Source organism: Echiichthys vipera (assembly GCF_963691815.1).
Source record: "Echiichthys vipera genome assembly, chromosome: 18".
NCBI lineage: Eukaryota > Metazoa > Chordata > Actinopteri > Perciformes > Trachinidae > Echiichthys > Echiichthys vipera.
Window position 1 is genome coordinate 8,255,748 of NC_139843.1, and position 16,505 is coordinate 8,272,252.

General features: G+C 42.5%; 1 protein-coding gene across 1 annotated transcript; it reads right to left on the reverse strand.

Annotated features, from left to right (window-relative positions):
• Positions 1–2,987: 2,987 nt before the first annotated feature.
• msh2 (mutS homolog 2 (E. coli)) lies at positions 2,988–15,350 on the reverse strand (the record flags this gene model as incomplete). Its single annotated transcript, XM_083933280.1, has 16 exons — positions 2,988–3,235; positions 3,393–3,568; positions 4,053–4,300; positions 4,382–4,586; positions 5,546–5,791; positions 6,079–6,176; positions 6,282–6,432; positions 10,290–10,413; positions 10,660–10,769; positions 11,512–11,711; positions 11,923–12,056; positions 12,397–12,546; positions 12,714–12,860; positions 13,251–13,535; positions 14,224–14,372; positions 15,143–15,350. 16 exons carry the CDS (start codon positions 15,348–15,350, stop codon positions 3,059–3,061), a joined length of 2,808 nt encoding a protein of 935 aa, XP_083789406.1. The 3' UTR covers positions 2,988–3,058.
• Positions 15,351–16,505: the final 1,155 nt, after the last annotated feature.

The window sequence follows — 16,505 nt, forward strand, 5'->3', positions numbered from 1 at the left end:
AATACATTTTTTAGAATTATGACTCATAAAAAACAAGAAATTAAATAAACAACAATGCACAACATTGAAAACACTGGTATCGGTTATTATATCATATTGTGTAAATAGTGATAATAATGATATTATCATATCGTTTGACGATTATTATTATGATATTGTAACCTCTATATTTATTTCATGTCTTTTTCTTTCTCTGTCTTTCTCCCATAACCTTGCCTGTATCAAATCAAATCAACTTTATTTATGTGGCACTTTATACGTTGTGTGGCACAAAATGCCTCACAGAAAATAAAAACAGAACAAAGCAAAACCCAAACCTCCCACCCCCACAAATATAAACACAGAGATACACAAATACATAGACACTCATGCACATACATAGCCAAACACACAGACATACACACCCGCACATATACACTAGATGTCGGTGAGGAGACATGGCTGGGCACCAAGATCTAAGGTGAGGAAGAAGCCACGCACACCAAGAGGAATCTATCCTGTAGCATTCAAACATTCACACATTCACACATAAGCCACCGTGTTCACATCTGGTCTCTATCGCTGTTATCGCACCATCACAGACATTATAACTAATGTTTTATGTATTTATCTATATGCCCTGTATGTCTTCTCCTCAACACCTTATGTATACGTAACAATTTTCTAGTTTGGAAATAAAATAAAAAACAGAAATGCTGGCTGAATAAATCTGTAACAAATTGTCAGTGTTGGCGTGTTAACTGTTAGTGACTGAGGAGAATGAAGGTCTCACAAGGACAATTGTGCTGTTAGGCTCATGACGCCCTTCCTTCATGTCTTCGATGGCTTAGACAGCCTTATCTTCATCCTCTGCATGTGGTCTGTGATTATTACGGTGATTCACGGTTCTCGAATTGGTGTGAAGGGAAATTTGCAACATAATTGTCTCCTGATCCTGATTCCTCAAAAGTTAACTGGGATTCTTAGAATTACGGTCACAATGTTAGTCACGTCAGGCTTTATAGTCCTTTAGTAGTTTGGAGTGTGTGTCAGTTTTCGGTGTAAGATCTAATTTGGACCACCTCTAAATTAGGGGAACAACTGCTCTAGTTGGGGTGCGGTATACAGCAAAGTCTGTTTTAGTCGATTTTGGTTCTGAAAAGTCAGAGAAAGAAGAAAATCTGGAGTGTTGTACAGCGAGGCCAGGGGTCAACAGTGAGCATGAGAGGGGAGGCCATGAAGACGACTATGACCCCTTGAAGGAAGATAGTGTCAGTGGTAAAGGACACGTTTAGGTACTTTCTTATAAAGTAGGAAAGTAGCAATATATAATAATAATAAAGGCCTTTAAAGGCATGGATGGATCACTGAACAGGCCTACCAGGCCCAGGGGCCCATAAAGTCAGGGGCCCTGACTCATAAAATGTTGCTGGAAAAAACACAAAATGATCACAAAAGGATGCTAAATGACTACAAACGACCAAAATGACTACAGAGATGCAAAACTAACACAAAGAGCTGCTCAATGACTGAAAATAGACACAAAAAGACCACAAAGACAAAAAGCATTGACAAAGACACGCAAGATTATTAAAAATAGATGTAAAAAGACCACCAAGAGAAACAAAACGAAGACATAGAAATGTAAAATGTCTAAATATAGATGCAAAAACACCACAACAAGATGCAAAACAACTACAAAGACATAGAAAACGTCTAAAAATAAGTGCACAATGACGACAAAGTGACACAAAATGACTACAAGTATGGGTGTCTTGTTCCTGCGTGGACCGTGTAAGGGCCTCTTACATGTCTGTTCCCAGGGGCCCATTGTCTCATTATCCATCCACGATTACATGTTAAGAGCCACTGGACAGATATTATCCATACCAGTTCACTAGTTATGAGCAGTGGTGAAAGTTACTTTCAATTTTGGGGTAGGGGAGACCAGGGATGGTTGTAACAGCACCAGTTTCACCAAGAAGGAGTGACCTTTAGCCCCATTCGGACAGGATTAGTTTGATGTGGGGTAAACTAGTCTTACCTCAGGACATCTGTACTGTAAATGGCCAATTCCCAAGGGATTAAGAAATCCTTGTATTCTACCAGAGGTGGGAGTCCATTTAAGCACTACCTCACCTCCCTATCGCCATGTGCATGCTACGTACATTCCTGATATCACAAAATTAAGTAAACAGGAAACTAAAGGACAGAATCAATTATCTAAATGCACCTCCATGCTCAAAAATATTGACAGGATGACGGTACATCAGTATATGTTTTACAGAGGGTCGTATTCGGAAGGGATTAGTTTTCCCTGAGGGATTTTTTCGTAGCAGTTTTACAGAAGGTAAAAATCTATATTTTACTGACATTATCTGGAATAATTACTGACATGGCGCATTTGGACAGGACTAAAACCTCTGGTAAATATGACCTTAACCCAAGTCCCCACATTAAACTAATCCCGTCCCAATTGGGCTTAAAACCAGCCGGGGTGAGTTTCGCCCAAGCCACACATCGCACACGACCGTTATCTCGCTGAAACTGCTGCAGATGGCACGTGGGTAGTGTCCACACAGATGGTATCGTTGCTGAGTTTTACCTTTGATAATAACCCTAAATACAATGTTTTATTGAATTACGTGATTACAAACGTGATATTTGTTTTAGAAAGAGAAGGTTAAGATTCTGTCCAAAGAAACACTAGAGGGTTTTTAAGTTGAAACGCAAAGCACTTAGTTAAACATTAAATTTTGTATTTCCATGTATGACAAACATTCACATTGAAACTGGAGTGAAAGCTGTGATGTCAATACAACTGTCAAAAGACCATTTCACTTTCTTTTTTGCTGCTCATCTTTTAAGATGACAAACATCAAATGTATTATTTACAGCACAATTTAAACAGGATGAAAAAAAGGGGCAAAAAAACAAAACAAAAACCACCAACGACCCAGAAGCACATCCAGAAATAACGATTTATTGAAAAACTATACAATGCAAGCACTCTTGTATGGCTACCTACAGTACATGAACTTTGACCTTTGTTGGTCGTGAATACACACAAAGCTAAAAATCAAGCAGTCTTTGCAGGACCACAGCGTGAAAGTATCTCTGTGATATACGTGTTGTTTTTGGAAACAAGCTCCTGCTTCATTCTCTTGAGCGCCGCCTTCACCTCTTCTTCGCTCATGGTGGCAGCAGGCAGTGACTTTACCTCCTCCAGGAAGTCCTGGATCAGGGTTTCCCCCACCTACAGGAGAGGCAGCACATCAGTTTAACAAGAGGCTCAAGAACTATTGAACTGTTTTGTTGTTTGATAAAGATTTGTCTCACGTCTTCATGAATGGTGAATACCGTTGTTTTAAAGTCATTTAAAGTGCGTTCACATATTCGTTTTTAGAGCTTACTTGTTTGTCTGTCCTTCGTCTCTTGGCCTCAGGCTCTTGCTCCTGCTCCGACTTCTCCCCCGCAGGTTCTTGGAACTCCTCCAGCTCCTCCGCCTTCTCCTTCGCCATGGCAACCACTGACGGCGGGAAGCACGCCAGCTCGGCAACGTGAATTCCAAAACTCTGGTCACACACACCTGAACACACAGTTATGTCTGGATCAGTTCACCTGCCTCTCCTCCATACTTTACAACAAGCAGCAATACGTGGGGTTGACAAGTTAGGCCAGCGCGGAAGGGACAAAACAACTGCAGTTGCTTGAATGACCACTTGAGGCTGGCTCCAGAAGCAAGTCAATCCCCACGGACCATCATGTTAAATTTCCCAACTTAACAGCAGAAATAAACATGGTGCAATTTGGTACATTTTTTGTCACTATAGCTAATTTCCCCATTCATGACAACTGTACGGGAGTTACATTTTTATACAACTCAACTGTTTAAATTATATTAAAGTTGTAATTAGTTTTATAAAGTCTATGCTTTACACTGGCAGTCTCAAACTAGTCCAGTGAAACAAGAAAATAGACAACTTAAACCAGTTTACATTCATATTAGGGCTGGGACAAATGAACAAAACTGCATTAATCATGTATAAGAACCATGTGTGTTGTGTGCCGACCTGATCTGACTCTGTACAGCATGGTGAGTGTGTTGTGGGAGGTCAGGGCTGTGACGTGCAGGTTGTGGACGGTGGGCTGCTGCGCTGCCAGAGCCGTCAGCTCGTGGAAGTGAGTGGCAAACAGACAGAAGCAGGCGATTTTGGAGGCGATGTGTTCACTGATGCCCCAGGCCAGACCGAAGCCATCGTATGTGGACGTGCCTCTGCCAAGCTCATCGATTATGATGAGCGAGTTCTCCGTGGCTGAGCTGGAGGGACAGCATGAAGATTGAGCAAAGGCTTGGCCATTATCTTTGTAGCAGTAAACGAGCTTGTGAATCTGTTCTTACCGCAGAATTGCAGCCGTCTCCAGCATCTCAGACATGAAGGTGGACACTCCTTTGACTTGGCTGTCTCCCGCGCCAACCCTGGCCAGGACGCTGTCAATCACGCTCAGCTCCGCCTTCTCGCACGGCACAAAACAGCCGATCTGAGCCATCAGAGCGATCACACCCACCTGTCGTATAAACGTCGACTTGCCGCCCATATTTGGTCCTGCAGCCAAGAAGAGAGGAGTGTTGTGTAAGTGATTATTGTCATGTGTCCTCATTCATAGACAGGCTTGTTTAGTTCCAGAAAAGGAACTCAAGCTCAAGAATCAGACTGGGAACTATCATTTGTTTACAAAGAAATCTTAAAAACCCTGAAGATTATATCGATAACAATGTTTACGGCTGCGATTAAAACTTTTTTCACACACAAGGAAATAACTTTTCTTTGTTTGTGCTGTCGCGACTGATTTCTGAATCGATTGAATGGGTGAAAGGGAGACAGGGAGCAGGAAAACCTCCTTAACGTTTGTCTTCAAAGTGGTGGGAAAATATAAAAACAATGGGCCTCATTCACCAGTTTCTTCTCAATTTTGTTCTTGGGAAAGTCTACTTGAGACACACGTGTAAAAAGGTCTTGAGTTTAACGTTTTTAAGTGTATTAATCACTGTTGCCGGTACCAGCCTGTGGACTGACTTCTATGTGGAGGACTCAGGATAAATTTTCTCCAAAGCATGTGACATTTTGCGCACTTCCGACTCCCTCACCTCTCTTCAACTCGCCTACAGCTGACAGTGATTGAGTCTGCTAGTATCAACAAATGAGGCAGCAGAATACACACATGCTGTTCATCCTTTATACATTCTGCAGCCTGGAGATGGATCTAAAGCTGACAGCTGTCCTGTAATGGCTGCACCTAGTTTGCTGCTCTTCTGGACTCAGGCCCCCGGTGCTAGGGTTTAGGCTGGCTGAAGGTTGTTGGCCCCTGCAGAGTGTGTGTAGCGGAGGTACAGCATGTCTGGACTTTCAGCTCATTGATTAGCTGTCCAGTCCACAACCCGCATGTCGAACCCAATGTGACGAATAAAACCCTAGACCGCAGCTATATTTGTCATTATAATCACTATGAAAGTATTTTAAAACCTTTAATATTTCCCTTTTGGAAGTGCGTCATGTCTTTGCACCTGTTATAATATAGAAGTTCTTCTCTCCTTGGGTGAAGGTGATGTCGTTGGGTATGAAGGCGGTGTCCGCGTCCGTCTCCATGCAGGGATGCCTGGCCTGCAGCAGCTCCATACGCCTGCATCCGTCCGCCAACAGCCGGGGCCGAACATATGGCACAGGGGCAGAGACGGACGCGACAGCAAAGCTTGCCACCGCGTCCAGCTGAGCTATTACGTCACTCAGCGTCTGCAGGGGATCCACGTAACCTGGTGGGTCACAAAGTCAAAAAAAAAAAAATTATCATTGGAGACTACAGCACACGCAAGCTACAAAAAGGATTTAAATCGGATTAAAGACTATCACCTGATCACAATCTCAATTTGAAAGTTCAAAGTACCGTACGGTTTCCTTGTAGAAAAAGTGAATTAATCAATTATTAAAAGGCCGCCTAAGACAAATTCCATGCAATTTAGAAGGAAACTTAATTTACTCTGTCTACTAAATCAATGCCATGCTGATGAGACAGTGAGCAGCATGTGATGACATCCCGCACCTGAGGCAATGTTGATGATCTCTTTTACAATGGCGTTCTGGGCCTCCTCATACTCCTCTCTGTTCTTGGTGTACTCCTCGTTTAGAGAGCTCAGTTTACTGTAGACATGTGAAAGAGCACATGCAAGGCAACAGAACATCAGTTGACAGAGCAAGCACTGTTATCTGAGGCGAACATCAGGTGTGTGATGCAGTGAGACGGACCTGTTAGTGAAGCGCACACCGTTCTTCTGAACATCCAGCGTGGTGAATTTCTTGTTGTTCCTCAGACCCTTCTCCTCTTTGCAGGTGACTCGCAGGTAAAATCCCAGCATGGCATTCGACTCCAACTTCACCGTTTTACCAGCGTCCAGGCCTTAAACACAAAGTTGCTGAAATTCAGACAAAGTATTACAGAAGCAAAATATTTACGGGTATACGAGTCGCAGACATCGAGTCGCTCAGCAGAAGAAATAACATCAGAATAGTTGGCCTGAGAGAGAAAACGGAGGCGGGTGATCTAACTGGGCTACTGAACCGCAAACTTAATTATGTATTGAGCTTGGGCGAGACCCTGTCGCCTGAAGTGGACTGGGCCCACCTAGCCTTGTGGCCACGCCCGCACCCGGAGGATCCACCCTGCCACATCATAGTGCTGCTTCTGAGATGGGGAGACAAGAAGAATATCCTGGCTGCAGCAAAGAAAATATATAAAAAATAATGATGTTGCACAGAAGAAATCTCTGCCACCAACAAAACCACTTCACATACATTACTGATCTTGGACCAGATCCCTTTATCTGGAAAGTGGAGGGGCTTAAATATATGGGTGTACTGATTAGAACACAAGAAAATATTGGATTTGAATGCACAACCTTTATTACAGTCTTTAAGGGAAGACCTTAAAAGTTGGTCACTCTTGCCTCTGTCTTTACGGGGGCAGGGGGGAAGTACTGAAGATAAACATTCTTCCAAGAACTTTTCTATCGTCTTCTGTTCCTTTGTATATTGCAAAACCCTGGGTTCATAATATATCCTGAATGTTTGATTGTCTGGAGGAGTTCCTTGGAAAGGATAAGAGCAGACCCATTCATTATCACTAATGTCTCATCTCATCTCATCTTCAACCGCATATCCGCTGTCGAGTCGCAGAGGCAGCAGCTCCAGCAGGGGACTTCCCTTTCCCGGGCCACATTAACCAGCTCTAAGTGGGGGATCCCGAGGCGTTTCCAGGCCAGTGTGGAGATATAATCTCTCCACCTGGTCCTGGATCTTCCCCGAGGCCTCCTCCCAGCTGGACGTGCCTGGAACACCTCCCTAGGGAGGCGCCCAGGGGGCATCCTTACTAGATGCCCGAACCACCTCAACTGGCTCCTTTCAACGCAAAGGAGCAGCGGCTCTACTCCGAGTTCCTCACGGATGGCTGAACTTCTCCCCCTCTCTCTAAGGGAGACTCCAGCCCCCCTCCTGAGAAAACCCATTTCGGCCGCTTGTACCCGCGACCTTGTTCTTTCGGTCATGACCCAACTTTCATGACAATAGGTGAGGGTGGGAACCAAGATTGACCGGTGGACCGAGAGGTTTGCCTTCGGGGTCAGCTCTCTTTTCGTCACAACATTGCGGTAGAGCGAGTGCAACACCGCCCCTGCTGCTCCGATTCTCCGGCCAAACTCACGCTCCATTGTCCCCTCACTCGTGAACATGATCCCGAGGTACTTGAACACTTGGGGTAAGGACTCATTCCCTACCTGGAGTAAGCAATCCATCGGTTTCCTGCTGAGAGCCATGGTCTCAGATTTAGAGGTGCTGATCCTCATCCCAGCCGTTTCACACTCGGCTGCGAACTGATCTAGTGAGTGCTGAAGGTCACTGACCGACGATGCCATCAGGGCCACTTCATCTGCAAAAAGCAGAGGCGAGATCCTCAGCCCACCGAACTGCAACCCCTCCCCACCACGACTACGCCTCGATATCCTGTCCATGAAAATCACAAACAGTATTGGTGACAAAGCGCACCCCTGGCGGAGGCCAACCCCCACCGGGAACGACTGACTTACTGCCGAAGATAGGGACACAGCTCTCGCTTTGGGTGTACAGATATTGGATGGCCCACAGAGTGACCCCCTCACCCCATACTCCCGCAGCACCTCCCACAGTATCTCCCGGGAATCCCGGTAACGTGCCTTCTACCGGTCCACAATGCACATGTAAACTGAATGGGCATACTCCCAGGCCCCCTCCAGGATCCTTGCGAGAGTCAAGAGCTTGTCCGTTATTCCACTTCCAGGACAGAGTCTGCATCGTTCCTCTTCAATCTGAGGTTCGACTATAGGACGAACCCTCCTTTCCAGCACCTTGGAGTAGACTTTACCAGGGAGGCTGAGTAGTGTGATACCCCTGTAATTGGCACACACCCTCTGGTCCCCCTTTTTAAACGGGAGAACCACCGACCCGGTCTGCCACTCCCTTGGCACTATCCCAGACTTCCACGCAATGTTGATTAGACATCAACATCATCATCACTAATGGTTTCGCAAAATAAAAATAGATGAAGTTCTCATGTGATAATACTAAAATAAGGAATCACAAGAACTGCTTCAGCATCCCGTCCAATGTGGAATAAAATAACCTTTAAAAGCAGCAGGATCATTGTAACAAGTTAAATACAAGCTGTCTTTAAATATTCTAACTGTTTTTCTTAGTTTGCCACAAATCTTTGGCCAAATCTGCTGGCAGAAACACACCAACTGTCTCTACTTAAGGTAAATCCATATGGCTACTTATTATGCATGACGTTGTCATCGGAATTTGTGGGTTTCTTCATTGTTTCTAAACTTCAAAACAGTGTTTAACAGAGTTTTTTCTCACAACTTGTGTTTTTTCCTCATAGATTTACCACTTTAATCTCAGAGAATATCCAAGTTTGTTTTCTCTCGTAGATTTAGGAATTTAATCTTGGAAAGTGAGTTTTTTTCTCCATATATTACCTCTTCAATGTATTCTTTATTTTTTTGCATACAAAGCCATAATACTCCATCGCACATATCTGATAGTGCTACAGAGAAATGTTCACTTCCTTTTAATAACAACTATTAACAGCACCATAAAAAGGACATATCTCTGACCACAAAAAGGGATGACTAAACGTGATTTCAGTTGGATTATAATTCTCGCTTGTAAAATAAAAAAATAGTGCGGCCTATTTTCCAAATATGGCCGAGCAACCAGCAGAGAAAATCAGTAAACGGACGACGATGACGAAGTGTTTCATGGTAATGTTGTCATTTTACAAACGTCTGTCAAAGTCTGAAATTTCAAAGAAATTTGAATTCTAAAACTACAGAAATAAAAAGTAATAAACAAACCAGACTTTCAAAGTTGAGATGTGGCCTTACCATCATTCATTCATCGTCTAGTTGATAAAAGGCAGTTAGCTCATATAATATCGCTTACGGTTTTAGTTTAACATTCAGTCTGGTTTTTAATCTCAGTCATTCAGTTGGAGGGACCTGATGAATTTACAACGACCAAAAAACATCGGTAGCACATGAGTGCATGCTGTAATTGACTTACTTTGCCATCTTTGTCACACCACATCTTAAAAACTCGTGCAGTCACTCCTTGAAAATACAGAGTAACATTTCTTTCAGGGTTCCCACGCTGTTCATGAACACAATTTCTAACCTTTCCATGACTTTTCAAGGACCAACAATAAACTACCTATGAGTATAGTATAGTATACTTTATTCCAAATGTTAATTATTGTATGAAAATCTAGATGATCTATACTATCACCACAGCTTCGAGATTAGTGTCACCAATTCAGTATTGAGTTCATCATGAGGTCACAGTGAAGTTGACCTTTGACCCTTTGCATATAAAAAGGTCATCAATTCACTGTTTCATACCATTAGATATGTTTTTGAAATGTCTATTAGATATGTTTTTGAGGTCACAATGACCCTGACCCCAAAATGTTTGCACCAAATTTGAAGAAATTCCCTCAAGTTATTCCTGAGATGTTGCATTATACGACATATATGACGACAATATGTCATGACAATTTATAACGGTCAAGACCATGAAATGTCAGACTCTATGACCGTGGCGTTACATAATGCAAAACTTTAAGGATTTTAGCAACTTCCACGCCTTTTCCAGGTTTTCCATGACATATATATGTTAGATAAATGTATAATCCAGTTATGTGCGTGTCTGTGTTTTTATAATCACCGAGTTCTCTGGCTGCACTGTTCAGCACCGCCTGCATGCTTTTTTCCAGCTCGTCCATCTTTTCTCTCAGCTCACTCAACACAGGATCGAATGACGCCTTCACCAGGAACTCGTGATGGTCAATCTGCACGTCACATGCAAGAAAAGATACATTCACATGAAAAACCGAAAAACATTTGGCTTTTCTAATATATGTTGTCTGTATAATATTTGTTGTTTGTATATCTGGAGTTTTGTAATGAATTTCCCCTGGGGATTCTTAAAGTATTTCTGACTCTGATCTGATTAAACAACGTGTAGAATCGACCATACGCAAAGGCAAGGAAGAGACCAATATTATTTCATTCATGTACATAAAATACCAACAGACCTGGTTCATGTCCAGTGTGGTTTCTATCATCTCCTGGTACTTAACAAAGTCACTGTGCAGGTCTCTGAGAGGAGAGAGGAATACCGCCTCTAACAGAACCTGGTAGCTACCTATTAAAAACACAGAAACACACACGACAGAAGTCAAAATAGTTAGTATGCAATGATGACAAATGAATGCACTATAGTGTTTATATGGAGGCTAAAAGCGCATATAAATTAGACCAGTTTATCAGGTACACCATCAGCCTTCACTCAAATTTAAGCCCCAGAGTTAGCATGCAATTTGAAATTGCCTAAATTAAAGTCTCACATTTGTGCCACCTTGAAATAGCTACATTTTAGGGCTACGCAATATATCGCTTTAGCATTGCGATGTGCGCAAACACAATCGTGCATGAGCTTTAACACTCCGTGCTACAACACAGTCTGCCCGGGGGATTCAACTTGATCCAGCGCGACTGTTGACCGGGGCAGAATGTGCTCAGTGCGTCAGGGGTCTGTGGCGATGAAACCCACCTGACCCATCTTGAAACACACAGTCTTGTTTGCCATGCTCTGTGGTTGTGATTTTGTTCTTTACCGTGTCATTACCATTTAGACAAAATATTAAACTTAACTGATCTCACAAGAGGCAAATTAACTTATTACAGAAGCTCAACGCCTTGAGTAGTCAGAAGACTAGAATGGCTATATATAAAAATAAAAGTCCATTTACCACTAGATTGATGCATTTAACTTCAGACTGTTCACAATTTTCCTCTGTCCAAGGCCCACACACACCAGTCTCATAAAATCCTGTGTCAAACACTGATATATACACACATTGTATCTACTGCAGCTTTGTTTGTACCTGAGTATCTCTCCAGGACTGTGACGAGGGCAGGGACGTGGCTCACGGCCTGGTAGACGCGGTAGCAGTCCTGCAGCGTCGCAGAGTGGCGGTGGAACTTCTTGGCCAGACGGTGAAGATCAGGAAACCGCCGCAGCAAATCCTCCTGACAAGTCTGCCTGAGCTCAGAGTCACACACAAAGCTCTCCACCAAGTCCAGCCTACACGCACACACGCACGGGCACATAAAAAAAGCATCAAGACTGTCCTCAAAATTTGTCCTGTTAGTGTAATGAATTTCCATAGCAGATTTCATGGCAATCTATGGGAACCTGTGGGAAACAGGAGTGAATATATAACTGGGAGAATGAGAGCTAATCGAAACATTGTGATCATACTTGATCTTGACTGTTTGATCCATCTTTGCATTACCTTTCCTCTATTTTGGTTTTGTCCATGAGTGGTTGTTTGATCCACTGGTTAACCAGCCGCTGACCCTGCGGTGTACGGCACTTGTTCAACAGACCGGCCAATGAATGAGCTCCACTGGTGTCCTCAGGTGATCCCTGGAGGATACAATTCAAATAGCGCATTTCAAAGCCATTAACGTGAGCCTCGGACAGTTATTTTTGAAGAAGCAGTCAATAAGAGGCGTGACGTTTCACGAACAAGATGTGAAATCATAATTGCTGAATTAATTCAAACTGATGCAGAATCTAAAAAAGGGTAAAAAGCTTAAGCTCATCTCCTTTATAGAGCCTCTGCCCACTGTCAGCTGCACACGGAACAGAATTTGAAACTCTTGTGATCGGATTTTCTTTTGTGATTCGGGTGAACTGACCTTTTTTCTTTTTATGATAATTAGGGGAAAATGTGATCTCCTGTGACCCGGCCCATGTCACTGACCTGAAAGAGGTTAAGAGCCCTCACGGCAGCGTTGTCCAACCTCATGTACTGACCCAGGTCCAGCGTGGTCAGACTGAAGGAGTTGAAGTTGGACTCGTCAGAGAGCAGTTCAAGGAAACGCACCACTGCAGCCAAGCATGACATAGCCACCTGTGAATGAAACCGCACATAAACATAAACCATTTAAACATTATTCAGATGTCACTTGTCATCGTTTTGGTGTTGTCCTTGATGGTGTCATGTGTGACAGTGATTTGAGAGAAAGTGTTGGGTTTCTTACTCCTCTCGAGTGTCTGGGAGCTCTTTCTTTTGTTCACCTGTTTGTCCAGCTCAGGCAGCGTGTTGCTCGCCACCGTCCCTCCTTTCTTGGCCCTTAGCAGCCTGTTGAGATCCTGGACCATGTCTTTGCTACTAAACTCTGCTCTCTTCCTGTCAGAGACCAGCATTCCACCTCGCTGTACCACCTACACAAACACAGACACTGAATGATAATGTATTCACACCAGTATCTTTCTAGGCTAATAGTGGGAGGAACAAAATGCATACACTGTAGGGAGCGAGTCGTTTTAGGTTGCAGTGAGTCATGAAATACAATCCAGAAAGTCCAGTTTGACACATACGTGAGACAGAAGACTTTTTAGACGGCAAAACTCTGACAATATAATAAACTGCTGTGCAGACATGATTTTACAACTCTGGAAATTATTTTCTTCTCTCTTCATGACAATCACCAGGTAAGCCGTTTTTTTCCACACACTCTTTTAAAGCATGGGTGTGGACCTACTAAACATCTATCTGCATGAACGGTTCATCACGCGAAAAACATAGAAGAAAATAACCCTGCCGCCACATACCTCCCGTAGTTTATTGCCATCAGTGTTGCCTTCGCCCTGGGCCAAGAGACATTCTTTGGGACTGATTTGGACAAGAAGGGACTCCAGGTTGGAGAAGATCTCGTTGTCTGGAAACTCGCACACGCCCATCGTCCTCTGGGCTGCGTCCACATAGCCGACCCCGACCACGCGCTGTCCATCGGCTTCTTTGGAAAACCGCACGGCTACGACTCCGGCACAACCCTCTGCTCCAGCGCCACCACCAAACAAAATCTCCTCAAACTGCGACAGGTTTCCTGGAGAGGCCTGAGGGTGGAGGAAATGGACGACAGAAAAACAGACAGACAGACAACCTTTATTTTATTGGTTTAAATATGCAATAATTGATTTTTTTTGGGTGGGGGCAGCTTATTGGGGACAGCAGGAACAAGTTGCGAACGCTAATTTTGCCAAATGAAACATAAAGAAGTTATGGAGCACCATTATAATTATTATGGAGTCTTGTTTCTGACTTATTTTTGTTCTCTTCCAACTCCTGATAGAATTATCTGGCTCTTTAGCTTCTGGGTTCTGTGGGCGCAGATGCCTTGTTTTAGCCAGAGGTCAGAGGAGAATGGTTGGAGCTGATAGAAAGGCAACAGTAACTCAAATAACCACTGGTTCCAACAGAGGAATGCAGGAGAGCATCTGTGAACACACAACACCTACTTTCTAGCAGATAGGGAACAGCAGCAGACGACCACACTGACACTTTATTAAGCACCAGGTATATCCCCCAGCCCTAGGTAATATTTACATAGAAAGTGGGGTCTACAAAGGGCAGCTTTATCAAGTGACAGCACAAGATAATGATATACATTGCAGGGCCTCTTCAAAGAACGCATTACTCGTAATGGCGTACTGGAACAATGAGAGTAGGACAACACATCTCATCTACATTTAAAAAAGGTGGATGGGTCTTTGAACAAACAAAAAACACAAATTGACAGATTACCTTATACTCGATCTTCCAGTCGTGCTCCTTGCTGCTCTTGCTGTGGTTCTTGTACACTTCCACTCTGTACTGCCTCACCAGCAGCAAGTCTTTCACAAAGGCCTCAAAGTTCAGCTTGCTCAGGACCACACTCTCCAGCTTGCGACTCCCTGTAGACCAACACGCCCACGTTGATGAGAAAACAGAAACAAACCTTTGCGTTACATTTCCTGCAGAGCTCCCTGTGAAGCATCATGATGTACAGCTCTAGCAAAGGAGAGACCATTGAACATGTAGATTGTTTTCATGTTACTTCTGTTTCCTTTGATTTACATTGTAATCTGTAAAAAATGTAATACTAAAGGATTTATGACTAATTCTTAACAATCTCAAATATTCAGCAGATGAAACTTGCATAATTAATTTGATCATTCCCTTAGCAAAGTACTATAACTATAAAATGAGTTGGCTTAACAAACTACCCGCCTTTTATATATCTTTTTTATTTTTATGACTTATTAATGAACACTATGACTTATTTATGATAGTTGAACGCTATGGGAAACTTCAAAAATAATAAATTGGCAAAAACTATTATGAAAATTATTTAAGCATTTGAAATTTACACCGTTAGTTTAGCATCAGACCTGTTTGTTCTTATTTATTATTGTTACTCTTCATTCATTATTTTTATGCTTTATTATGTTGTTTTTATTATTTCTACAAATAGAAGTACATGTTTGGCCTGGTGTGTAACTCTAGAACATGTAAGAAAGGTAATGTTGTATTAAATATTTTTAATTAAAAAAAAAAAAGTATCTAGCTGGGCAATTGTAGCTTGAGGCGACATTTCATTATGCATCACACGCAGCTGAATTAGCCTGCAGCTTAACACCAGTCTGCAGGCTCCAGCTAAGTGGTTAGCTAGATGCTATGTTACCTGAGCCCAAGTACTTGATGACCCCGTTCGTCTTGAAAACTTCCTTCGCTGCGAAAATGGCGTCTTTCCCGTGAACAGTGTAGTAGTCGTTACGGTCGAATATTCTCAAAGTAGTGTCTGGTTTCTCCGGCATGGAGAAAACGAAGCTTAGGAAGCCGTGCTCGGCAGCACTGTCCATGGACAGGTTCTGTTTCGGCTGCACCGCCATGCTGGAATCTCCCGCCACCGCTGGGGCCAAACAGGAAATGACGTCTCGCTTCTCCTCTTTCTTCTTCGTTGGTGTGTTTTGGGGCGTTCGGCATCTAAAAAGTTGAATTCACGACAACTACTGGGTCAAAACTAAAACATACACATGCTAAATAAATATATATATAATAAATAATAATAATAAAACATAATTAATTTGGTCATATATAAATATACATATATATATATATATTTATACAGTGAGGACTGAGACAGAGAGAGAGACAGTATGAGAAAAATACTGTGTTTTTTTAATAGTAAAGCATGCAAACATGTTTAAGTTAAAAAATAAACACAAATAAAATATAAAATTGAGTTAGCTGGAGTTAGTTATGAAATGCAGATGATATATAAAAGGCGTTGGGCAGAAGAAACTTCAAACTAACCTATTGTCATATGACAATGTGTCAAATATAATTGACCAAAAAGTCACAGATCACTGTGCAGTTATGGTGTGACATATTACCACTGCACGCTGAAACTGCTCGATATAGAGGTGTGTCGGAGGCAGAAAGACTCCGAATACTGTGATTTAACTTTAAATTCCTTTTATTTTTTACTGCGCTTTTTTTTAATCATGATTTACACCAAAAGTGGTTTCAAAACGTTGATGCTCCTGATGTTGATCTCATAGGTTTGGATGATGGAGCTTCAATCGAACTTCTTTTTGATAAAGTGTATGCAGTTTCTGATTATGTGTCCAAAGCCTGGGACGGGAGGAGGAAACTGATGTATGAGAGAAAAACCTGTCTTTATGCTCATGTATTGGTTTGTTTTGTTATTTCTGGGGCCATGTCTGTGAATCTGCATATATCCTATTCTGCTTTAATTTTATTAATTTTTTTATATGCTTAGATTTTGGTTGTTGTGGACACGCTGGCACACCATGACCCTGAAAATGATCATAATATGGAGACCATTGAACATACATGAACATGACAGTTTAAATTCATTGAAATGCTTTATACTTACTACTACTAATAAAGCATTATGATGAAATATGCATTATAAAAGATTATGGCCGTTGATATAGCATATGATTGCACTATCTGATCGCCTCGTGATCATCTGATTCAGATACGTGGTTACACAACTGTTCAGCTGAAGGGGAAAGTGG